Below are 26,868 nucleotides of genomic sequence, written 5' to 3' on the forward strand. Positions count from 1 at the left end.
TGTATGAGGAAATGGAAATATATACAGATGTCCACTGAAAATGATTCACTGTTGCTGATTACTGTGGTAGAGGAGATGATTTAAAGTGGTGAACATGTATTACTAAGTATTTGCTTCGCTGGAGTAGAGCAGTGCATTTTACAGCTCCAGTATTTACAGTTCTTGAATTTATTAGCTGATCTTTTTGTTGTATAATTTAACTGCTGTTTCCTTGGATGCAGCCAGCAAGAAAGGCATGCAACTGCATTTCAGGAACATGTGTATAGGAATTCTTAGATAAGCTCAGTAGCACTGGGTTAGGGGAAAATACCGACATAGCAAAGAATCTCGATGCGCGGCGATATATCGATACATAGATGCCAAGTATTGATCATTTATTATATACATTGTTAATTTTTGCAAATATACATTTTTATACAACTTTTGGCACTAGAATAATAAAATTAATTGCTTTTTCAGTCCACTAGATGGTGCGTGCTGATGTTTTGTTTTTGTTTTTTTTTCTGGTGAGTAGGGTTGTCACGATACTAAAATTTCGAACTCAATATCGATACCCAGGAAAATTCAATACTCGATACCATTTTCGATACAGCAGCAAAAAATGAAGAGGCATGTCATGTTTTAAATAAAGATCAGAACAGTAACATCAATGATAACAACAAAAAATCCTCCCAAAATAAATAACAACCAGAAACAAGATCTGTCCATACAAATGTATTTATCTACAGCCCTGTTTATTTTCTGTGCTTCTGGTGAATTGGCACCATATTTTCGTTGCTGATCAAATAGAGTTGGTAGTTTAGGCTCAGGATGCTCCTGTTTCTACCTCACTATGTGATCAGAGAACAGGGGTTGCGGGAGAAACCAAACGTTTTTTCAGCTTCAATCTGTAACTTTACAGTTAACATAACTTTTCAGACACACATAATTGTGTTGTCCTGTTAAACTAACATTGTCTATTAATGTTACAGACGGGCATGACTGATAAAGTTTTGCTTAGCTCCCACATTAACGTTAGAAGTTATATTTTAGTTTGATGCTGGTGACACCAGCTGCTCAGCTGCTAGTGAGAGGAGGAGCTGTACCTGCCGTCTGCAGCGTGCTGTGTTCACTTCACTAAATATTTCCAAAGAGCGCTTTTTCCTTTATCATTTTTGACCAAAACTGGCTGCTCTGATCCTCCTGCAGCCGCGCTGGCCATATTACAGCAACAGAAATGTGTGCATGCATGCACACCGACGACAACAAGCCGGGTTGCAGCGAGGGCTCTGTGCCTGCCAGACACTGCCTGCACAGCGCGTGTCCGTCGGACCCGTCGCGCGCACCCGACAGGCGCTGAAGTGGCGTGCACTGTTAGTATCGATACTTTTGTAAATTAGTATTGTATCCGGATACAGCGTTTGAGTATCGATACTTTTCAGAGTATCGATACTTTTGACAACCCTACTGGTGAGGTGGTATTGACCAATAGAAACACAGAGCAATCTGCTGCTGTGGACAACTGTACGGCAACACCACCCCAGCCTTTTTGATTTTGAAACAGCAGAGGTACCTCAGCCATTAGCATCAAGCTAGCACAGAATGTTATTTCTTCATAATGGTGGATATAAAGCAATGAATTTCACAATTAGTGACGGGGCTTTTACTTACCGCATCTGCACAGGGTACCAGCTTCACTTGAAACTGACCACATTAGAAACAGGCCTTTATTCACTATTCCCTCTGTATTTTTCTACTTTTACTTTTGATACAGTCCTGGTTGCCCTGTTAAGTTAATGCATTGTGTTGCCATTTCAAACTCAACACTTCTTGGATCTGTTAAAAATTAAAAGCCTCTTATCATTTCAGCTGAAAGAACCTCCTTTACTTTCTAAAGAGGCTTTTATAGTGAAATATTTGCAGGAACTTGTTGTGGAGGATTCAGTGACTTGCATAGTTTTCATCTGGTACTTCAAATGTAGCTCCTGACATCTGGTGGCACTTTTTACATTACTATAATAACATTTCAGCTGGGTCATGAACAGCCACTGTGACTAAAATAATAGTAGTAATAATAAAAAGCAGACAAGAATAATCTGATGACATCAGGCACGTCATGAAAGACGATCAGGGATGATTGGTCGTGCACCAAGGTGTCGTCTGTTTTGTCTGTCGGCCATGTCACAGCAAGATTTTACAACTCCACAGCCCCCTAATCTGACATTGTGACTATCAGAATAGACAAAAATGTCATGTAGTCTGAACCAGGCATTGTAATGTGCACACCTTTTAAATTGCTGGAAAATATTGCGCCATTGACTTAAGACCAGATTTATGTCTGTCAATGGTGCAATCACTTTCTGCTGCCTTAAAATAGCAATACACCAGCAATGCACCTGGCCACACCTCATTTTAAGACCTACACGCCTATGGGTGCACAGATTGCCACAACAACATGGGCTCTGGCCATAAAAATGACAGCTGCTCCAGTCTGAAACTAACAAGGACAGCTGCATTACGCTGTACACGCTTTGCAGTGGTTTTAAGATAGAACCCATAAATAAGAAGTAAAGGTCTATTTTAGTAATTCCATTCATTCCTTTGCTGTCTGGTTAAATTTAAACTCTTTTTAGATTTTTTTTATTGGCAGCTCCAAATCATGTGAGATTCTGTCTCTTTTGTTACCCTTCCTGCTTCTCTCACTCTCTTCCCCTCTCCTTCCCTCTCTCTGTGCTGCTGTCAGTTCCTATGAGCAGACAGGCCCGTGTTGTGTTTGGGCCACACAGGGCAGGCTGAAGCTGAAGCCGCCTGACTCACAGGCTCTCGGCTGTTGAGAGAGAGAATGTCACTGCACATTGGGTTGCCTTCATGTTCCACAAACGTATGCACAAACACACACAGCAAACAAACACACAATGGTAAGGTACACACACAGACTCACAGCACACAGACAGTACACACACACAGCAAGCCAAGCAAATCCCAAATACACACAGTCACACTGGGTTATTTTTAGCCCAGCCACTCACATGCAGACTCATATGCAACAGGAACTGCACATGATGGCTCTGAATGAATATGTGGCATATTTTGGCATGTTGTGATTTGCCGCTGCTGCCGGACAATGATTGATTCATGGTGTCATCTCTGTTGAGCCAAGATGGAGGGAGAAAGTAGCGTCAAAGTGATATCTCACTCAGGACTGCTTCACACAGAGCATGTGTGGATCATTGGATTCAGACTCTCAGGAGCTTCCACCTTTGGTTCAGGTTTTTATTTTGGCCCGAGCATAGCCGTGCCATGAACCCTCAACCCAAGTAACTCCAAGTAATTGCACCTGTATGCCTTTATATGCAGCTTTGACTCCTCCCTCCAGCAGAGCTGTAATGTGATTCAATAGCACTGAAAACATGAGGATCTGTTCTGGTTACTGAGACACGGCCTCACACTCACAAGTCTGTGTTTATGTGGCAGCTCAGGCAGAAGGGGCCTAATTTCAAAATCACTTACATTAACAGATTTGTTCTCAGAGGGGAACTTCGGTGTTTTTCAACCTGGATTCTAAGTTCTCATGTTTTTGTGTCTAAGTGACTCATGGGAACAACAACTTTTGAAAGTGGCCCAGTAGTGATGGAGAGCACTGCAGCTGGCAGTGGCAAAACAGGCTGCAATGTAACCACTCAGGGCAGGTGTGCCCCGTCAATTTAGGTTCATCAAAAGTGTTTGTTTTTGCCACTGACAGGCTCAGATTGTTATTATGAGTGTCTTACAACCTGGGTCTTCAGAAGGGGGTCCATGACCTCTAGGGGATCCCCAGAGTAACTGCAGGGGGGGCGCCAAATTATTGTTTAATCGTTTTTGATATATACTTCATTTATTTATTTATTTATTTTTCCTTCAAAAAATTAAAATGTGACTAGAAATACACATTAACACAAACCCAACATATTTTGTCTTTTGCAACAATTTATCTTTGTGAAAGTAGAGTTTCCACCTTTACCGAGCTGAAAAGCAATTACAGGTCAAGACTGCAACCTGAGGCTGATATGGCTTTCTGCATGACAACCTCCTCCCGCCCAGTTTAATATGCTGTGCGACTTAATACAATATATGTAGTAGAGGATCCCTACTCCACCTCTCTCTCAGCTAAGGTGTCCTTGGTCTGAAAAACATTGAAGTCCCCAGTCTTACAACATTCTGGAAAAGACCCAATAGAGAAATGAAAGTATTTTTCCATACCTTTTGCTTGTTCCTGTCCATTTTGTCTCCAAGTCTCACTTAAGAAGAAGTCTCCTTCTGAAATCTTGCAGACTTTTTCCCACTATCAGAATCACCTAATTATTCAGCCATGACACTAAAAATCTTTAAGGTAAGAGTAAGATGTGCTTTCTGTACAACCCAACAAAAGCTTTTACTGTGGCACCCCTCTTTCCAACTCTCTCTCACATTTACACAATTTTCTTCCTGCAACAAGTCACCTCTCATGAGCTCTAAGCCTGTGGCAAAAGCAAGCACTTTTAATGACTATTGCCCCGAATGATGAGCCTACATTGCAGCCTGGTTCACCTCTGCAGACTGCAGCACCCTCTCTCCATACTGGACCAACTTCAACAATTGTTGTTCCCACAAGTCGCTTCAGACCTTTTTTCTGTTTCCACTGTGAAAAGTTGTGGGTGGTACCAGTGGAACCATTCCTTACTGTTCCCATTTTTGGTCAATAGAGGACTGTCACTCTGCTCAGGGCTGAGTTGTGGCTGGTTTTGAGGCTTATGTAACCTCTGCTCATACTGTGGACAGTTTAACATATATTAGCTAACCATAACTATAAAATGAGATGATGATTTGCTGCGTCTTGCAGCTTGACTTGAGTGAAAAATAACTTAATTCACCGGGCCCACTGCTGGTAACTTTTATGGCTGAACGTTTACTTGTGATGATACTCAATGTGTGAGTTGACGACGTGAATCCATGAACACAGCTTATATTTCAATGTGACAACTTTTACCATTCCATTTGTTTTTATTGTCTCTCTTGGGTGACATACACTTTTACGAATGAGCCTATCTTCAAGCGTTTAAAAATATATATTAATTTTAACCATAATGTGTGAACTGTATATATTTTAATCCTCATTTGGAGAAAAAAAAAAAGCCGTTGTTCCTGTGGACTACGGAAACACTAAACCCCTGAGCTTGCCTGAGAAGGACTACATGCCCAAAGCTGCTATTTTTAAATATCCAGTGGAGAGACACTCTCACTCCAGCCTGTTGTATTTTGTTCTGGAAATGTCGGCATGCAGTCTTGTTCTGTGGACAATAAACAAGGTGCAGACTTCCATCTGCGTCACTGGTGATGAGGGAATACTGCAGTGCTGGATGGAGCAGTGAGTGACAACAACCCCAGCTACATTTAAGAGTACTGCTTGCAGTGGAAAAGCTGAACAGACCTAGGGTCTAGGTACCATGTCTGAAGGGTTACTTTTGGCTCCAGGTAAAAACATACAGGCATTCCCTTTTAAGTGGCACATGCAGGTGCTTTATGAGAGCTCCCATTTACCAGCTTTTGCCTGGTTAGAAATGTTTTGATTGGTATGGCCAGATTTTAGAAGTGGTCCACACCTGTTGTAGTGGACCAGTTATGTACAGATAGTTTGCTTTTACTTTTTTACAGGGGGAAACATTTGTTTGACTTAAGATTTTAAGTTTAAATATGGTACCGAAACCAACTAAAAAATATCTGTTGAATATTAAAGTAAAACTACTACCTGAGGTTCGACAGCAAGATTTTTTTGTCTAGATTTTATGGGTATTTCAGCACAACCACTGCTGCTGACTCCTAAATATGTTGTGGTTTTGTCTGCTGATTTCAGACAGCAGAATTTGAAGCTCTGCAGACTGAGTGAATGACACCACAAACAGAGGAGAACATATAGCATATGTAGCGATTGATATGCTAATGTTGACGTAATTGTAGCATCCCAGACTTGAACTAACAATGAGACAAATAATTAAAAAAATATTTATACATGTGATGATTCTAACCGTCTGTTACTTAACATATTGTGGCACATTCTTAGCCCAGTTGCCAAAAAAAAAAAAAAAAAAAAATGTTGAAAGTGATGTATTATATAAGCTGACGTGGTCATCTGGAGGTGGAGGAGATGGTGGATGGTGTGATCGCTGCACTTCCAGCGGCTTAGCCACCAAAACACAGGTGTTTTTATAGCCAATGATAGTGCCATGAAAACAACTGTTTTTTACTGAGATGTAGACTAGCTTCCCCAGCTGTGATTGTGCCACCAAAATCATGTTATTTAAGCCCAGACATGATCTTTTCCTTACCCTAGCCAAGTGGTTTTAGCACCCCAACCAAATGTAATGTTCCCATGGTTTGCAGAATGGTACAGTGCTAATACTTTTACTGGCGATCAGGGTGCTTTTTGTTTTGCATGTACGTACGTACGTCAATATGACATACTAACTAATAACCAAAATAAGAAGCCACAGAAGATAAAAGTTATTTTTAAAATGGATAATAGACAAAAGATGGGAGTATTGTGGTACATTAGCTTCTCATTTATCTGTCTTTTCTTTCCTGTGGGATTTTTATTGATAATTGGCATTCAGAGAGTTTGAAAAATTGCTAACACAGAAGCACTTCCTGAAAAAGATGAAACAGATAAAAACATGAAAAGACATTTGTCCTTGTGTTTATCCTTGGATTTTAATTATTGGATTTATTTATGTTCATTGTAGTGCCACTACTTTTTACATGTTTTATTGGACATTATACAGATTTATTTTATGTTTATTTTTCTGTTTGTTTTGCTGATGAGACATTCCACATGAGTCCCTCAGGATATCTTCCTCCCTCACCTGCAGCTGACAGTTAATTTTTTGTATTTTGTATCCTTACAGTGTTTCAGCATATGTGTATTTTTTCTCTGCAGCAATCCATGAGTTCCCCAGAGATTACTTCACCAACCAGGAGCGTGTTGATGGAGCAGTGGGTCTGCACGTCCTCTGTGTGAGTGTTACCTGCAGCACTGTATACACACACTTAGAAAAGGGTGCCAGTGCTTAATAGAGCTGCTGCATTTCAAGTAGCTCCTGTTTTCTTCATTTGTGTTTAAATCAATTATAACATTGGACATTAGAAAAGGCTGCTGTGAAGGAAATCACAAAGCTGCTATTACAAAGCAAAAGCTCTTGAATAAAACACAGTTCAAAAAGTGATTTAAAAGATGCCAAATTGTGAATTCTGATTAGTGATGATATTTCCTGCCAGGACTTCACTGGTGTTGAGACATGTCTTTCAGGCATTTGATGCAGCAAATCAGTGTGCAGGTTGCTTTTTTTTACCAAGAAATCTGTGTAGTAGATCCCGAAAAACCAGTTATATGCCTAAATATAGTTATCAAAAGGCATTAAAAAGAGGTTTTGATTTACAAAACTTAACCTTTTCAGCTAAATTTAGTCCAGATGTAACAGACAGGTAGAAATCTTTCTGTTCAGCGCTGTTATCAGTTCCTCCAACAACATACCAAGACTTTGGGGAGAAAAATGAAAAGAAAAAGCCATAAACCTTTGCTACATGAAATAAATGTACTTCCTAAATCTACATTAGTATTGATAAATTATCATGTGCTACACTACTTTCTCATTGTTATATAATATGCCATATAACATTGATTATCATTTGCAGTCTGTCGTCTGCTTTTTTACACCATTTTATTTCTTTTTGTTTGTACTCATCTTACTTCTATTGTACATTTTTTTTTTGTTTTTTATTTTTTGCTATTAGGTTGCTTTGACTTTCTTTTTTCAACAAAAACATTTTCATTCACAGGAACACTTTATGTTTTTTTTTTCTTTTTGTTATCACTGTCATGTTACCATTAATGAAACATAATAGTTCAAATTAAAGCCTACCAGTAAAGGAATTATGTCCTTTGCACTGGGAGGCTTTTCATGTTGAACATCTGGAGGTGTTGAGTTTGTTGATGGTAACGTAACAGTGATTTAAAAAAAAAAAAAAAAAAAAAAAAAAGTCAAAGAAGAAGCATTTGTTATTGATTAGTGAGCGAGAACAGGATTTCTTTTAAAATGAAGAATTTAAGAGCAGCAGTGGTGAGTACGACAAGTAAACATAGAGTTTTAAGTTTATACTAACAGCAAACATCATCGACAGCAACTGAAACCTGGAGCAAATCAGAAAACAATGTGACTGCTCACTAAAAGATGAAAAAAATATACAATTATGTATAAAACTGGAGAAATTAGAAATAAGGGCCTGTGTCTAATACTGTACTTACTAATACTAACACACATGCACATGCCACACACAGAAGAGCCACCCACTGAGCCGGCTGCCAGTGTGGTGTAATGCGGAAGTGTTTGGCAGATGTTGAGCAGAGGCTTATGTGTTATGTGAGGACACTCTGACTAACTGTCTAAAGATTCAGACACCAAAACTGCGGCTTTACATGCTGAAGTTACATCATTTCCTAAAATTACATTCATCTCTGGAAGCCTGCTCTGTTTGCCTATGAATACTATATTCATGTCAACATAAGTTTCGTAACCAACAAGCATTTACTGAAGCAATTCTGAAGCAGTCTTCTGTCTCAAATATGTTAACTGTCAATGCGCAAATATCGTACAGGATGGCAGAGAACAAAGTCTGTATTAGAGATTGGCCTCTTACTTATATTTCCCTGGTGTGTTTTTACAGAAACAATATCCCCAGCCAACATTTGTATGTGGGCCCATGTGGGTAGTACATGGGATTGTACACGGGCTGTCACCACAATGTGCGCCCAACTGCTGTGATGTAACTGTGATGACCACTCCAAATTGGTCTATTGGTCCCATACCAATTGCCCAGATGGGTGAGTTTACCCAAGTGGGCCCCAAATAAGATGCCTGTTTTGGGCCCATACCCACTTGGCACCCAGGTAGCCCCAGCATAGCCCATGTGGGGCCCACTTGGTTAATCCCACAGATGTAGGTGATTGGCCTGGGGCCAATATGGGACCCATGGACAATCCCATGTAGGGCCCATTTTTCAGCCCATTTACTACCCATATGGGCCCCACATACTCATGTGTCTAGGTTACTCTGTTAACCCATATGACAAGCTGTTAAAAGATTCTGTAGGAACTCTTCCTTGGGTTAGAAGAGATATGTAAAATGAGTGAACTAATCCTTTGCAAATTTAGGCATGTTTGTCAGCTGACATGCCCAGTGCATGAGCTAGAATAACCAAATCACCACAAATGCATTGGGTTTTATATAGTCAAGTTGCTGCTGTAATTGAGTCACTACTTGAATTTTGGGTTGAATTTAAAGTTTACGGATAGTTGCTTGTCCAGCACTGAAGTATTGCTTCTAGTGTAGCAAACATGTGGAGTCTTTGCCAGTTGTTGATGTAGCCAGTGTGTATGGATGGATGGATTTATTCAACAATCATTCTTTAACAAGAATTAAAAACCACTCTGTCTGCTGTTGCTCCAACATTCTTATAGCCCCAGGATACCTTAATCCTTTCACATGAAGTGTCTGTGAGAGTTAGCAGTATGAGGAGGCCTATGTGAGAGAGAAAGTCGTGCCTGAAAGAAATACATCCATTTAGAGCCGAGATGTCAATCACATCAATCGCTGGGGAGCAATGCTTGATTTTCATTCGACTGTTTTCAACATGGCAACCAGGTCATAAACTTTGTCATCATAGAGACTATCTGACTCTGATTGGTTGTTTTTGTGCACATGCGGTAGTTTCTTGCAAATGCCATTAGTAGCACTTGGAAGAGCCAGTGGATCAAATTTTGGGATTTTTTTTTTCATAGAGGATGTATTGTGTTCAGTATAACACTATCAGGATATAGTGATATTTAGCAAATAGGAAAAAAAAGTTATTTCTTATGTTACCAAATACAGCTTTAATGGCCTTCAGACACACTGGATTTATTACCTTCAGACGGAGCCAGGCTAGCTTCAACTGTTTCCAGTTGTTATGCTAAGCTAAGTTAACTCGCTGCTTGAGGTAGCTTCACAGACATTTGAGTAGTGTCAATCTTCTCATGTACCTCTAGGCATATTGCCCAAAGTATCAAACTTTTTCTTTAGATAGGATAACATGATCATATATCTCTGCTGTCTACTATCTAGGAATGGGAGTGTGGCCCAAAGACGTACCCTCAACTAGCCTTAGTTAGTTAGCAGTCATAAAATAAGTTAGCGTTAGCTAAGTGATGTGAGACTTTTAGGCTCTGATATGACTCTATGTTGGCTTTAAGATAGACATGGTTCTGCTCCACCTCCTTTGTTAACACACACTTGTCTTTATTACTGTGGAAGTACTGATATGCCCACAAGCTTTTCTTATGCTAGCTAACTTTGCTACTGTATGTTATCTGAGGCCTTTTTCTATGAGTACTGCAACACACTTTATATGGGGGTCAGTGGGACCTCCATCGCACGTCTTCAACTGGTACAGAACGCAGCTGCACGTCTTTTAACTGGCACAAGAAAGTTTGAGCATATTTCACCGATATTAGCCTCACTCCACTGGCTACCCATCCATTTTAAAATTTATTTTAAAATTCTTTTATTTGCTTTTAAATCTCTAAATGGTCTTGCTCCAGCATACCTCTCTGAGCTTCTGCACCCCTACACACCCAGCCTCAGGAGCAGCTGGTCAGCTGACCTGAGGGTTCCCAAAACTAGGCTGAAGCTCAGAGGGGACTGAGCGTTTTCGGTTGCAGCTCCAAAATTGTGGATTGAACTGCCGCTGCACATTAGACAGGCCTCCTCACTGTCTAAGTTTAAAACTCTTCTTAAAACACACCTCTTTTCTTTGGCTTTTAACACCACGTAGGTTGTTGATTTTATGTAGTATTTTGTCTTTTTATTATGTTTTATTGTGTTTATTTTACTGTACAGCACTTTGGAAACCTTTGTGTTTATTTAAATTGTGCTTTATAAATAAAATAGATTGGATTGGATTGGATGAGTAAGGTAGATAAACTGCTGCCTCTGGGAGGCTAACTGTTTTTAAGGATCCTTGGCAAACATAAACTGTTTAAAATGTACGGGTGTATTATAGTGCAGAATCCTGCACGGGTCCAATTTTCAAGATCCGCCCTGACCCGACCCGGGGATGTACAAAACCGCACCCGAACTGCAAACCCGCGCACATCAGGCCAATTAGCACCGCAACCCGGTCTGACCCGTTGAAACACTACCCGCAGCCCGACCCGTAACCCAGATTTAAAGTAACAATTTCGGGTCATATTAGCTGAATATTGAACTGCATATCGCCACAGTTAAGGTGCCAGTAAGTAAACAACGACCTGAATGAAGCAGCTCTCACAATAAAAACCTGACTTCAGCTCCATCATCAATCCTCTGTGTTCTTCTCCCATATGAGTGTAAAGGCACTCGTTTGTTACGTTTAATGCTTTTAAACTTTTAATCTATGTAAAGGAACTTTACATGTGTAATAATAGACTTACTTTCTGTCCAGAGCGACGTTCAGCAGTTACGAGCCATCACGTGTTTTTAGAATCCATCGAGGAGAGAAGTAATCCATCAGGGAAACAGTTCAGAAACATTATAAAGTGATAGTTGTACGTTTTATCCACTTATTTCTCAAATACCTAAATAATTATTTACTGTTTTGGAAGCGGCGCTTGTTAGACGGTGGCAGCCATGTTGATTCTGTCGTCCAATCACAAATCGTGTTATTAGATGGTGAAACACATGTAAACAGCTGAACCAATGACCGTTGCGAAATAGCGGAGGCGATCCTCAGAGAGTAAATAATGACCAAGATAGTTATCTGTAGTTTACCGAACTAATGACTGATGTGTTTATCTAAAACCCGCGATCCGACCCGCATGTTATTTTTTCCACCCAGATCCGAACCCGGGAAAAAAATTGTTTTTAAAAACCACCTGCAAATCAGTTGTTTTTGCGGGTACCCGTGGGTACCCGACCCAGTGCAGGACTCTGTTATAGTGTCCACTGGGTGTATCAAGGCACTCATGGTTAGCTAACATCAGGTGAATGATGGTAAAACCGAAATAATAGAATACATATACTTATCAGCAGGTGTCTTTGACAGGTGTGTATTGTTCCTTACCAGTGTGTGTGTGTGTGTGTGTGTGTGTGTGTGTGTGTGTGTCTGTGTTTTGCCCCTCTAGGCGGTCTATATGTTCTATGCCCTGGCCATGGTGTGTGATGACTACTTTGTCCCCTCTCTAGAGAAGATATGTGAGGTAAGAAAACACTGTAAGTTATTACTGCACCTCACTGAGCTGACATCACTTCTAAAGATGAGTGTGCTTTCTTTCTTTCTTTCTTTCTTTCTTTCTTTCTTGTTTTTCTTTCTCTCTCTCTCTCTCTCTCTCTCACTCTCACTCTCAGCGTCTTCACCTGAGTGAAGATGTTGCAGGAGCAACCTTTATGGCAGCAGGCAGTTCAGCTCCTGAACTATTCACCTCTGTCATTGGTGAGAAGCACACACACACACACACACACACACATTTGCATTCCCATATTCATACATCCTTTGAGGGAACAGCCTCAAAACAAGTTAAAAGTACATTTTCTGAGATAAGACTGCATTAATATCACATTATTTCATCATATTTAACTTAGGCTAAATGAAGACAATGAAACAATGCCTAGAGGAGAGTTGCTTAAAAATACTCCAGAGTAACTGGCTCATATCTTACAGTATATGGCAGTAAGAATGAGTCAAAACTAAACCCTTTATATAAAAAGGCTCAACAGAAGGACCTATTTTAGATTCCTTTCCATCATACTATATAAAATCATAACAAGATTGTTTGCTGTATCATTATATATTAAGGCCCACAGTGACTCGTCAGTAGCAGCATAGTTTCAAGACTGCTGTTTATGTAATAGTTAACATCATTAAAGCTGTGTCAGTGTGTGTTTCATTCAGGGGTCAGCCATCATCAGGAGTGAATAAATTACATTTAAAGGTTAATGGAAAATCTATCAAAAGGCTTACTTAAGTAAAATATCTTAGCCTTATTTTAGACCACCGTCTAAAATTGGTAAAATGGGTTAAAAGGAGAGAAAGGGTCAGAGGATGATGTTACGCTGCAAATGTCTTGTGCGTTTCATGATTTTGTCACATTGAAGTTGCTGTACCACTTCATGATGAAGCTGCCCCCAGAACAGAAATGATGGTATCATGATTAAATTCACTTGCTTGATGTCCATGAACAAAGGACTGTACGTTGAACCACAGAACTCAGACTGAATTACCAGAGTCTTTTTATTGTAGGTGAAGCAGTATTTGAAGAGTGATTAGGTTAGCAGCTTGCATGATACTTTTGTTAAAATAATTTGTATTTTCTGTTTATTGTTGGTATTTTGTATATTTTCATATCCAGATAATTGTGTTTTTTTGCCATAGATTTTTTTTTCACACAATTCCATTCAAAGATAAGAGTGCAAATAGGCTTGTTGCAAACTTTAAGGCTTGTGACCCCTTAAATAAAAATGTCTAGTCATGGCCTCTCATCACAGGCATGAGAGTTCAACAGTCATTTGTTAGTTTTCTTATCAAGGATTTTCAAAGGATTTTATTCTTATTGTGCCTCTGCACCAGTGTTAGCTGTCAAACCTCATGCTTTCACTTTGTCCGTACCCAGTCCCAGTCTTGTGAACACCATATCTTAAGAACACCCTGGGGGAATTTCATCAAATTTGGCCCAAATGACCACTTGGACTCAACAACAAATTGAACAGAATTTAGTGATTGTAGGTCAAAGGTCAAGGTCAATGTGACCACATCTGTCTTAATTCTTTTGAACATGATATTTCAAGAACGCCTCAAGGGAAATTTTACAGATTTGGCACAAATGTTCACTTGAATTCAGTGATTAACTGATTAGGTTTTGGTGGCAAAGGTCAAAGAGCAAGGGCACTTAAACCTCCTCTGTCTTAATTCTTGAGAATATCTCAAGAACAGCTTTAAGGATTTTTTAAAAATTTGTCACAAACATTCACTTAAATTCAACAACGAACTGATTAGATTTTGGTGGTCAGAGGTCAAGGTCACTGTGACCTCACAAAACATGTTTTTGGCCATAATTCAAGAATTCATACAGTATCTTTGACAAAATTTCACACAATAAAATGATGAAGTGATTTTACATCCAAAAGGTCAAAAGCTGACCTCACTGTGACGTCATCATTTTCTGCAAGAACATCTTTCTGGCCGTTATTCAGTGTCATATTTTGGTAACAGAAAGGGAGACATTTGGTCAGATACTGAATTGGTGAAATTAATCTTGGGTGTCCACTTTGAAACTGTGCTGACTGTATAGATCTTCTGTGCTGCACGGGGGAAGATGTGTGAAGCATTCATAGTTTTCACAAAGATGGATGTAAACTGTAAGTGCAACTCGACTGGTGCACTGAGGCATACAACACCGGGGGGGTAAGTCTAGTTTAAATATAACTATAAAAACTGTTAATATAACCAATCTTTAATTTAAAATTATTGTTATTGTAGTATGAACTCAATTATTATCCAGTTACCATTAGCAGGGCTAACATAGCAATCGCAGAACTAAGGCATTGTGGATCAGCTGGCTCTTTGACTACAATCACAACACAGAATCACGTCAACATCACCAAAAACACAAAACCAGAAGATTAATCCACAAAATGTGAATAGCTTGTCACGTGTGGTTATCGGTGTTTGTGTATCTGCTGCACAGGAGTTTTCATCACCAAAGGTGATGTTGGGGTCGGCACCATTGTGGGCTCAGCCGTCTTCAACATCCTCTGCATTATCGGAGTGTGTGGGATATTTGCCGTACAGGTACACTGCGAAACACACATACACCTATCAATAATGTTTTTCTGTTATTTTTCCCTCCAATAGTCACGCAAGCCTGTAGCAGGCATTTTAAACACTGCACTATTAAGTCTGCATGAGCTGATCTGTTTGTGCCAAGCCTCTGGCACTGTTTGTTCTTAAAGAATTATATTTATATTACATTTTCTGCAGTATGCCTAAGCTGATACAGTTAACAAAAATGAACACTTCACATTAAAAACCTTGGATGGAAACTATGCTTTCTTTCTCCCGTTATAACTTAATTTATTTTGCAGCAAAAGTGTGTGTCAGAAAAATGATACGTGTCCCGTTCACTGCTGTAATCCCACGAGGAAAAGAGAAACACACTTGAAAGAATTGTTTTCCTATTTAGATTACATGTTATGTAAGACCAAAACACACACACACACACAGAGCTTGGTTCATCTTGTTAGTACTGCACAGCAGTGAGTACCTTGTGGGATGTGTTACTCAACAGAACAAAAAATGTAGTTCAGTGTCGGCAAGTTTTTGCATCGTCTCACTTCTTCTCCCTGTCTGTCTGTCTGTCTGTCTGTCTCTACCAGACAATCCGTCTCACCCGCTGGCCTCTGCTCAGAGACTCTGTGTACTACACCATTTCTATCTCTGCTCTAATAGTGGTAAGAAACAGATAAACACAGTCATATAAACATTACAAACAAAAGGATACACCCTGGAGTGTATTGGGTGGTAAGATATAAATAGCTTTTATCATATTGTTGATTGTCCACATGTAATTATGCCTTTATGTATTGTGTGATTTCAGCAGATTTTTGAATAACATATTCAAATCTGCAATTTTTACATCTCATTTTCCTCTCTCTTATTACAGTTCATATATGACGAAAAAGTGGTTTGGTGAGTCTGATTTTGTTGATTGTTTAAAATGAACCACAAGGATTAATGAGAAGATGACAGCATTAAATTACAGTTTACTAAATAACTGACATGGTGAATTGACCTAACTGTGTTTTCCAGGTGGGAAGCTCTTACATTGATTCTGATGTATTTCGTCTACATTTTGATCATGAAGTAAGTATTAAAACTTTAAAAATTAGAGATAAATATTGAAACACAATAAAGTGGCGCTGGATTTTAGGTGGTGTGAAGTTGGTCAAGCAAGAGCCCAAGAGCAGCTCAAAAAAAACCAAAAAGCCGAATACAAATGAAAGTATTTTGTGATAGAAATTTCAAGTCATGGGGCAATATCCCATCCAGTTAATTGTACATAAATGTTAGATGTGATTGAGACTTAATGTGACCTTTGTTTCAGGATGAACTCCCATGTCGTTCGTTTTCTGGAGAGGCGTAAGAAGAACTCATCCAGTTTGAGGAATGGAGCGGCTAATAACGGCGAGCTAGATGATGGCTGTGATGCTACCTCTGTTCTACTGAAGAAAGGTACACTTTCTGTTTAACAAGGGTTCAACAGCTGGGCACAGTACTGGGTAGATGGATAAACTCATGTTTACCAGGAAAAAGTTTCAATACAACTCCATCTTAAATCAGAAAAGGTTTGCATGTTGTATATTTCTTTTTGTTTACCACTTAAACAAAAGAAAGATGCTAAAGAGCTTGTGACAGAGCATGGCTAGCTGCTTCTCTTCTTTGGATATTGAAGGCCTCACTGCTCCATCTCCATTCTTGGCACTGAAGACAACAGTTGTGTTTACATGGACCCTAATATTCCACTAACAATCACAATAATAGCCCAGTCAGAATAAAAATGTTTCAAGTAATCACCTCAATCAGAGGAGACGCAGCCCGATCAGAGGGAATTTCCAATCAGGTTGAGAGGGGTGGTGTAAACATTTGAAAATCTGATAGGAAAATATTAGTGCCTGATGACAATGCTTAATCTGATAGTTTCTCTCTGGTTGGAATAAATAGATTCTTTTCATGCATGTTTGCCCCACCTGGGGGCAACATTAGGTCATGCAGGGGGTGCATTCCAGGCCCTCAGGAAAGCAGCTCAGCCTTGCTTACAATTTTTTCCCAGTCCTCACTTACAGTATTTAAGCTAAAAAAATCCCCATAACATTTTCTCCATAGACCACCATTGTAAAAGACACATCTGTAAAACTGTTGACAGGACATCTCAAACGGCAAACAATGTCAATTATGAATTATGAATCCTTCTATTATGATTTTTTTGATCTATGGTGGTTTGCGGGAGCTCACAGGTGGAGCCTCTGCTGTGCATATTCAGTTCAAGAAATTCAAAAAATATTTAGTGCTCTGCTAGTACTACATTCTTAGTGCTCTGATTAGTAAGTGTATTCTTTGTTGTTACAGGCTGAACTGTTGAGTTGAAGGTTATAACGATCATCTATGACTACCAGTAGCAGTAATCAAAGTGTTGAACTTTTCTTTAAGCGTCATTTCTTGACTGCAGAGTTGTATGATCAGATGTAAGGCACTGTAGCAGCCTGTGTGGAACCATTTCTATGGTTACAAACATAGTGAGAATGTATTCAGGCAACTTAGTTATGTGGGATCTGAGTGTCTGCTACTGAACTACACTTACCGGCCACTTTATTAGGTACACCTTGCTAGTACCGGGTTGGACCCCCTTTTGCCTTCACAACTGCCTTATTTCTTCATGGTATACATTCAAAAAGGTGCTGGAAACATTCCTCATAGATTATGGTGCACATTGACATGATAGCATCACGTAGTTGCTGCAGATTTGTCAGCTGCACATCCATGATGCGAATCTTCCATTCCAAATTTACGCCAAATTCTGACCCTACCATCTGAATGTCGCAGCAGAAATCAAGACTCATCAGATCTGGCAATGTTTTTCCAATCTTCTATTATCCAGTTTTGGTGACGCCCTGTGAAATGTAGCCTCAGTCTCCTGTTCTTAGCTTACAGGAGTGGCACCCGGTGTGGTCTTCTACTGCTGTAGCCCATCTGCTTCAAAATTCAACACGTTTTTCATTCAGAGCTGGTCTTCTGCATACCGTGGTTGTAACGAGTGGTTATTTGAGTAACTGTTGCCTCTCTGTCATCTTGAACCAGTCTGGCCATTCTCCTCTGGCATCAGGCATCAACAAGGCATTTTCACCCAGAGAACTGCCGCTCACTGGATATTTTCTCTTTTTCAGACCATCCTCTGTAAACCCTAGAGATGGTTTTTCATGAAAATCCCAGTAGATCAGCAATTTCTGAAATACTCAGACCAGCATCAACAACCATGCCACGTTCAAAGTGACTTAAATCACCTTTCTTCCCGTTCTGATGCTCAGTTTGATCTTCAGCAGGTCGTCTTGACCATGCCTACGTGCCTAAATGCATAGAGTTGCTGCCACACTTTCGCTGATTAGCTATTTGCATCAACAAGCAGTTGAACAGGTGTACCTAATAAAGGGGCCGGTGAGTGTATATGTTCTATCACAGATATCTCATGGTTTAAAATACAGTAGATAGATACAGTACAGGCCAAAAGTTTGGACACACCTTCTCATTCAATGCGTTTTCTTTATTTTCATGACTATTTACATTGTAGATTCTCACTGAAGGCATCAAAACTATGAATGAACACATGTGGAGTTATGTACTTAACAAAAAAAGGTGAAATAACTGAAAACATGTTTTATATTCTAGTTTCTTCAAAATAGCCACCCTTTGCTCTGATTACTGCTTTGCACACTCTTGGCATTCTCTCCATGAGCTTCAAGAGGTAGTCACCTGAAATGGTTTTCCAACAGTCTTGAAGGAGTTCCCAGAGGTGTTTAGCACTTGTTGGCCCCTTTGCCTGACTCTGCGGTCCAGCTCACCCCAAACCATCTCGATTGGGTTCAGGTCCGGTGACTGTGGAGGCCAGGTCATCTGCCGCAGCACTCCATCACTCTCCTTCTTGGTCAAATAGCCCTTACACAGCCTGGAGGTGTGTTTGGGGTCATTGTCCTGTTGAAAAATAAATGATCGTCCAACTAAACGCAAACCGGATGGGATGGCATGTCGCTGCAGGATGCTGTGGTAGCCATGCTGCTTCAGTGTGCCTTCAATTTTGAATAAATCCCCAACAGTGTCACCAGCAAAACACCCCCACACCATCACACCTCCTCCTCCATGCTTCACAGAGGGAACCAGGCATGTGGAATCCATCCGTTCACCTTTTCTGCGTCTCACAAAGACACGGCAGTTGGAACCAAAGATCTCAAATTTGGACTCATCAGACCAAAGCACAGATTTCCACTGGTCTAATGTCCATTCCTTGTGTTTCTTGGCCCAAACAAATCTCTTCTGCTTGTTGCCTCTCCTTAGCAGTGGTTTCCTAGCAGCTATTTGACCATGAAGGCCTGATTGGCGCAGTCTCCTCTTAACAGTTGTTCTAGAGATGGGTCTGCTGCTAGAACTCTGTGTGGCATTCATCTGGTCTCTGATCTGAGCTGCTGTTAACTTGCCATTTCTGAGGCTGGTGACTCGGATGAACTTATCCTCAGAAGCAGAGGTGACTCTTGGTCTTCCTTTCCTGGGTCGGTCCTCATGTGTGCCAGTTTCGTTGTAGCGCTTGATGGTTTTTGCGACTCCACTTGGGGACACATTTAAAGTTTTTGCAATTTTCCGGATTGACTGACCTTCATTTCTTAAAGTAATGATGGCCACTCGTTTTTCTTTAGTAAGCTGATTGGTTCTTGCCATAATATGAATTTTAACAGTTGTCCAATAGGGCTGTCGGCTGTGTATTAACCTGACTTCTGCACAACACAACTGATGGTCCCAACCCCATTGATAAAGCAAGAAATTCCACTAATTAACCCTGATAAGGCACACCTGTGAAGTGGAAACCATTTCAGGTGACTACATCTTGAAGCTCATCCAGAGAATGCCAAGAGTGTGCAAAGCAGTAATCAGAGCAAAGGGTGGCTATTTTGAAGAAACTAGAATATAAAACATGTTTTCAGTTATTTCACCTTTTTTTGTTAAGTACATAACTCCACATGTGTTCATTCATAGTTTTGATGCCTTCAGTGAGAATCTACAACGTAAATAGTCATGAAAATAAAGAAAACGCATTGAATGAGAAGGTGTGTCCAAACTTTTGGTCTGTACTGTATGTTCTCTTGCGGTCACAGGTGCATGTGTGTATTTCTGTGATTACATGCATGTGTGTGTGTTTCCTACAGCAAACCACCACAGGAAGACATCGGTGTTGATGGTGGACGAGCTTCTGTCGGCGTACCCCCACCAGCTGTCCTTCTCCGAGGCCGGCATGAGGATCATGATCACCAGCCACTTCTCCCCGCGAACCCGCCTTACCATGGCTTCACGAATGCTCATCACTGAGGTCAGGATACACACAGGCCAGGCGCACTACAGCTGTGCTTTTGATTGAAAAAAAGAGAGGAAAAAAAAAGATTGCTGCCATTTCCAATTTAAAGCAGACTGCAGTGTGTTTTCCTCAGAGGGAGTAGTGTTTCAGACAGCCTCTTTAACAAGGTAATCTGGTGCTGCACAGAGGGTCCAGCCGACAAATCAGTTCCACCAATGAACGTCCTGGGCATTACGTTTTTTAGCACATTTCTCAAGGATAAAGCAGGACATGATGTAGAAACCTGGTCAAAAAATGACAACATGTCATCCCAAGCCTCAGTCTCCTTTTTGTCCACGTCATATTCAATAGTGTTTTTTTTTCAACAGCCTTCATACATTTATGCTCTACTGATCACAGGCTGGTTGAGTTTTGAGAAAAACTGCCCTAAAAGGAAAAAAATATATTTTTTTGGTTTTATAATGACACCCTGTCTGTGCTTACACCACCCAGAATGCTCTTTATTCTCCATCTAAGTTACGAACAGCTGCATACTTGACCAGTTAGTGAAATAATCCCATCTGCTGGTGCCTGTGGATATTCTCATTCATCCAGGTCATAGTTATCTCAAGGCAATTGAATCGAACGCAACTGGACTTGGTTTTGTCTTAGAAGACGTTTCACCTCTTATCCAAGAGGCTTCATCAGTTCATGCTTGTCTGACTAGGCTGGAACTAGTCTGACAAACTGGTGTGGAAGCACCTGGGTATTTAACCTCTGGGGAGGTCTTCACAAGGCCAATGATGTCACTGGTTCGTTAGTGCTCCAATGGTGTGTCAGCGACAGTCGTTGAAACTCCTGCTGCAACGGTTGTCACTGGAGTCGTTAGAGTCACATGAGGCCATTTGTGAACGACCGTTGTTTTTAGAGGTTAAGTTGTTAAGCCTCCTGGGCAAGGATGAAAGGACAGCATTATATCTGGTGTTTTGATACCGAATGATGACACAGTTGACAGCTCTGCTTCATAGCTGCTCAAGCTAACCTTCAAAGTTCATGATGTGACATTCAAAGCATTAATGTAGCAGCAAACCACTATTTGCTATGTAAAGATATAGTTGAGTAATGGTGTGCTGAGCAGAGAATGAAATCACTCTCCCTCTCTGTGTGTTGTAATGCGAGCTTCTCTATGGTTTGTTTGTTGTTGTTGCACTGCAGCCATGTTACTGTAGCATAGCACCCACCCTCACAATAAAAAAAACACACACTCTTAAATACAAATTTAATATAAAAAAAAATAAAGTGCTCAATTTTAGTTTCAAACATGACAAAGAGTCGCACACTCTGAGCTGCAACCCACATTAGCTAAGTAGCCAGTCAACTATATGACATTGAACCCCTCACCTGCACATGTCAACAAAGAGATGACTTGTGCTTTCAGTTTGATTTGAATTGTTTTAATTGTCTGACTGGAAAAGAGGAAAGAAATTCCCAGTAAATATTGATATGTCATCTGGTTCTCAATTTAATCTTGATGAATGAAGCTGCTGTATGAAATAAATTCAGCATTTAAAGTAGGTTTTCTCTCAGTATGTTTATATAACTATGTGTGTGTGTTTGTGTGTGTGTGTGCATGATACAGAGGCAGCGTCTGATCAACACACGGACTCTTACCAATGGTGACTCGGATGTTCCAGTGAAAGGAGGAAGTAGGCGGGGCATAGAGAATGGGCTGTCTGGGGCTGAAAGGGGTGTTAGTGTTCGCCATGACGACCGAGAGGCGGGCAATGAGACGGAGAACGAGGACAACGAGAACAACGAGAACGATGAAGAGGAAGAAGAAGAAGATGGAGATGGACCCTTAGTGCCCTTCCAGTGCCCAGGTACCTGCTGTAGATGAATCTGTGTGGAATGTGTTTTACACACTGTTATAGAAAAGGATTTATTTTTGAAGACAAACAAAAGTTTTTTATTTTTTTTTTGGAAATGGTGTGAGCAATTTCACGTAGGAACTTTTTTCTTTCTACCAAATTACATCAGCCAACTGTATCACTGCATAAGATGCGTGCATTTACTCATGGACGAGAGGCTGGTGACAGCGTGAGATGTAAACATTAATGGCATCGTCCTCTGCTGAGCTGTAACATAAGCTACCTCAGTGATGCTAGGTGAGCTAGCAGTAGATGCACGCTTCCTTCTGGGCGCTCATATGGTTGGTGGGTGTAGTTCAGTAGAAAGAAAATAGTCCCTTTATGAAACTGCTCACAACAAGGTCTGTAGTCGGTGGTGTAGTATGCTGTAGGTGTTTCGTCTTAAAGCACAGGCACAGCTTAAAACAGTTCACCCCCCCCCCCCCCCCCCCCAAAAAAAAACAAAAACATTTTTCCCCCATCCTGTCTAGACTGTTTTAGTGTGATTTGCAGACTATTGGAGATATTACCTGTAGAGATGTCTGCCTTTTCTCAAAGATAATGGAACTAGGTGGTTGGCTTGTGGTGCTCATAGCGCTAAAAAAGGTACATTTGAAAAACTCAACAGCAATCTCTCATTCCAGAAATCATGACCTGGTTATTTAAGACAATCCATGGACCCTGTTGTGAGCAGTTTGATATAGGAACTATTGTGTTTCTACTTAACTACACCCACCAACCGCATCACCACGCAGAAGAAAACGTGCATCTTGGTTTGATACTGCTAGCTCAGCTGAGCTAGCTAACGTTACAGCTCAGCTGAGGATGAAACCATCAGTGTTTACATATCGCACTGTCACAAGCACAAGCCTCTTGTCCATGAATAGATGCACTCTTCCTTCAGCACACTGATCCGGTAGGTGGGTGTAGTTTGGTAAAAAGAAAATAGTTCCTACATGAATCTGCTCACAACAAGGTCTGTGGATTAGCTTGAGTAACGACGTCATGGTTTCTGGAAAGACACATTGCTGCTGAGTTTTTCTAATGTATTTTTGGCGCTTTGAGCATCACAAGCTGAGTGCCATCTAGTTCCATTATATTGGAGAGAAGGCAGACATCTCTACAGCTGATATCTCAACACTCGGCAACTCACACCACAACTATCTAGACTGATAAACAGCACTACAGGGGTCCGTTTCACAAAACAGGTTCAACAAACTCTGAGTCAAATCCTGAACTCTGAGTTGATCTACTCTGAGATAGGAAACTCTGAGTTTCCGGTTCCAGAACAGCTGATTTGAATCAGTTTAATCAACTCGGAGTAGTTTCACCTGGAGTCAAGCGCGTACACCACAACTATAAAAAGCCAGCATCAATGGAGCCCCGATTCGACGAGTCACCATGGCAACGGGGACGGGGAGGGCTGTGTTTTTCACCCCACTAGAATTAGAAATCTTAATGCGCTCATACGGCGAGTTTGCACACGTTTTCAAAAAGAAGTGCAACACCGCTGCAGCTGCAAAAGAGAGGGAGACGGCGTGGGAGAATGCATAAGTTTAAATGTAGTCCTTTGCAATCACAACAATATTACAGGGGAAAACTGCTTGAATGGTAGCCTATTAATTTATTTCATTTAAGTGCAATCCCTCACTTGGCAGCAGTTTAGGATGAAATATAAAAACATTGTTCAAACAGGCTCAGAATAATCTCATGGGGGTACCTCATTTTGATCATGTTTTACACTGTAAAGTAAATATTAAGTGGCTGTTTGACTGTGCAGTTGTTGTATCCCCAACATAATGCTGTTTTCACACACATAAATGTCTTCTCATCTATATCATGTTCTGTGAAATAATTAAGCCTATTTAAACTAACACAGACTTCTACTCAGCCAACAGAAAGAAGGCAGATGCCCGTAAAACGAGCACACTTTTCTGACCGCCCTGCATACAGTTGCCTTATTCAAGCGCTCAGCATCTCCGACATTGTACAAAAAACTTCCATTTGCAAAGAAACACAGTGCATTTTTATACAGTCTATGAGCGCAATGCACAATATCTGCTGGGATGTGAGAGCATGACTACGATTGGTAATGTTGCAAATGTAAGGACGGATTAGGTTGAGTATGTAGATGATGGACTGTGATGTGAAACGGTACCGCTCAAAAAGATAATTGTGTGGAAATGCTAAAACATCTATGCGCGGTCTGATAACCATCTCCTGACGAATATTTAATTCTCTGCGCAGTCTTCATCCACGGGATCGTTATCAAAAGGACATGCCATGTTAGTGAAAAAAGTCGCCACCTACTGTGCCTAATGGACTTCTAATACTGACTCTGATTTTTTAAATGATTTTTTTAAATGACAGACGGCAGAACTAGGCTACGCCAAAACTCACCTGCTGACTGAATGAATGAGGAAATCAAATGGAGTGTGTGGCTCTGAAAGAGGGCGGAGACAGAGAGAAACTCGAGGTTCATTGAGAAAAACCTGGTCCCGACCAGGTTAGGTTCACAGAGTCTGTTACTACGGTAACTGACCGAGAGCTTAAGTTACCTCTCTTTCTGAAACAGGCTAGAGTTACTCCTCTTTCTCTGGTTTGAGTTACCTCCCTTTTTGAAACAGAAAACTCAGAGTTTCCCTCATTTCAGGGTTAACAGACTCTGAGTTTTCACTAAACCTGCTTTGTGAAACGGACCCCTGGTGAGAGAAAAAAAAGTGTTTTTTCGATTTTGGGGTGAGCTGTCCCTTTAAACAAAAGAGAAGTGTTAATTAGCTGGCTTTAGAAGTGGTGGCAGGCATATTTATGAATGTCAGGCTAGCTAATTCCCCTGCTTTTAGTCTTAATGCTAAGCTAATCATGTCCCAACTCCACAGATGTGAGATTAAGAAAATAAGCAAGAATAAGCCGATTTCCAAAAATGTTTAACTGTTCCTTTGATATATGAGCTTTGCAGTTTGGATTTGTAGCAGTGAACATTTGGTACAAACAATTCTGTTTTCAGAATTAGTAGTAGTTGTAATGTTTTTAGTACATCAGGAGAAAGATTTTTCCCATAATGCAGTCACAGGTTGTTGAATGTTGGTTTGAGGTTGTTGACAGTCATGCACAAAATATGTATCCCAGTTAGCTTTTATTTTATTTTTGACATGCTTCAGTTTCCACTTAAACAGCAGACTCTGTGGTGTCGTACTCCATCAGTTTTTCTTACATCAGTGCAGTGCTCAGACAAAATCTTTCAAAAATGCTAAAGGCTTTTCATAACTGAAAATAATCACAATGAAGAGGATGATACACAAAAATGTAATCCCAAAAAGTTGATGAAAGGTTAAAGTGAACTGATAAATCTGCTGTTATTTTTCGTCTTATTTAGATAAAGACATGAATCATGTGATTAAAACACAGATTAACAAAAGCACAACCATGACGCTGTTTGCTGGGTATCTTTAAGATTTATCACTGGTGTGAGCATCTAATGTTTATCATCTGCAAGAGTAATTCTTATCTAATTAAGCGCGTTTGGATCAGACGTCTTTATCAAAACAAGTCGAATTTGAAAAGAGTTTATCAAGCTTTATCAAATTTATTCATTTTTATCCATTTTTATATTAACTGATCATAAACATTCTTACATGCATAAATCTTGTATATTAGATACTGCAACAAAGTGCAAATTGTCTGTCCCCACATTTCAAAGCTATATAGTAAAAAATAAACTTGCATAAATCTTATTTAAATTGAAATTTATTTGAAACTGTGACAACTAATTACTCTTTAAAAAAAACCCTCAAACATTGGTTAAAAACAAATCAGACATATACCCATACCTAAATACTGTTTCATAATCTGATGCCTGTTCCCAGGGGCTTTTGGTTCATTGATCTTTTTAACTCTTTAATTGTGGGCTAAAAATGTTTTGTTATAATAATGTTAGTCTTGATATTGTCTGCCTGTGTCTTGTTTGTTAATCTCTCAAGACAGATTCTGCAATTTACATTGTAGAATCTGTCGGCAGCCCTGTGTGAAAGATGAGAGGGGGGAGGGCGTGGCTTTGAGTTTGAACGATGCTGCGCTTTAGCCAATCACAATGGGGGGGGGGGGGGGGGGGTGTGGCCGAGATGTGCAGGTGTCCCCAGGAAATGTGTATCTACAGAAACAGCAAGCTCCGCGTTCATAGTGACCGCTCCACCCAAAACGCTGTCTCGTCAACGTGAAAAAAAAAAAAAAATTTCCAGCGGATGTCTGAGTTACAACATGGTTGAGCTAACTGGAGTAGTTTCATGTCGCATCCAACAACGGGAGGCTTTTAGCAGATGACGTCCTGATGTTAGCTTTGACGTCCTGATGTTAGCTAACTGAGTAAAATACCACACATAGCAACACAAAACTGCTTTGCTAGCTCAATCATGATGTAACTAAGATATCCGCTGGAAAAAATATTTTATTCACGGACTGTTTATTGAGTTATTACCTTATTTTTATACAGTCTATGGTTATTACAGACACCTCTAACGGCTAACGTTAACAGCTACTGGTTAGCCCAGCTAATCTACGATGTTATTATTATTATTATTATTTATAAAACGTGCACACAGAAATAGTAACGTTTGTTCAGTCATTGTGTTTATAGACTTTACAAACATCAGATTAGTCTACACGGTGATATAGTGACGTGAAAAATGTGATATATAGCTAAACTCTGCTGGTTTTTTACCCAAAGTATTTGTAAACAACACGGCGATTCCCTGGGGGCACCGCCGGAAGTGAAGGGCGTGAGGCCCCTGCACTTCCGTTAGTTGAAAAACTCCGGGC

The 26,868-nt window shown here is 40.2% G+C and overlaps 1 protein-coding gene across 1 annotated transcript in view; it reads left to right on the forward strand.

Moving 5' to 3' along the window:
* The window catches only part of slc24a3 (solute carrier family 24 member 3), a 152,680-nt gene that overhangs the window by 109,784 nt on the left and 16,028 nt on the right, over positions 1-26,868 (forward strand). The window contains exons 3-12 of the mRNA XM_033613480.2: positions 6,929-7,005; positions 12,185-12,259; positions 12,408-12,492; positions 14,744-14,847; positions 15,432-15,506; positions 15,719-15,744; positions 15,865-15,918; positions 16,160-16,287; positions 20,022-20,182; positions 21,786-22,026. Of these exons, the coding sequence (XP_033469371.1) occupies positions 6,929-7,005; positions 12,185-12,259; positions 12,408-12,492; positions 14,744-14,847; positions 15,432-15,506; positions 15,719-15,744; positions 15,865-15,918; positions 16,160-16,287; positions 20,022-20,182; positions 21,786-22,026 (1,026 nt within the window). The remainder of the gene's footprint in view (positions 1-6,928; positions 7,006-12,184; positions 12,260-12,407; positions 12,493-14,743; positions 14,848-15,431; positions 15,507-15,718; positions 15,745-15,864; positions 15,919-16,159; positions 16,288-20,021; positions 20,183-21,785; positions 22,027-26,868) is intronic.

The sequence above is a fragment of the Epinephelus lanceolatus genome, chromosome 17, assembly GCF_041903045.1.
Source record: "Epinephelus lanceolatus isolate andai-2023 chromosome 17, ASM4190304v1, whole genome shotgun sequence".
NCBI lineage: Eukaryota > Metazoa > Chordata > Actinopteri > Perciformes > Serranidae > Epinephelus > Epinephelus lanceolatus.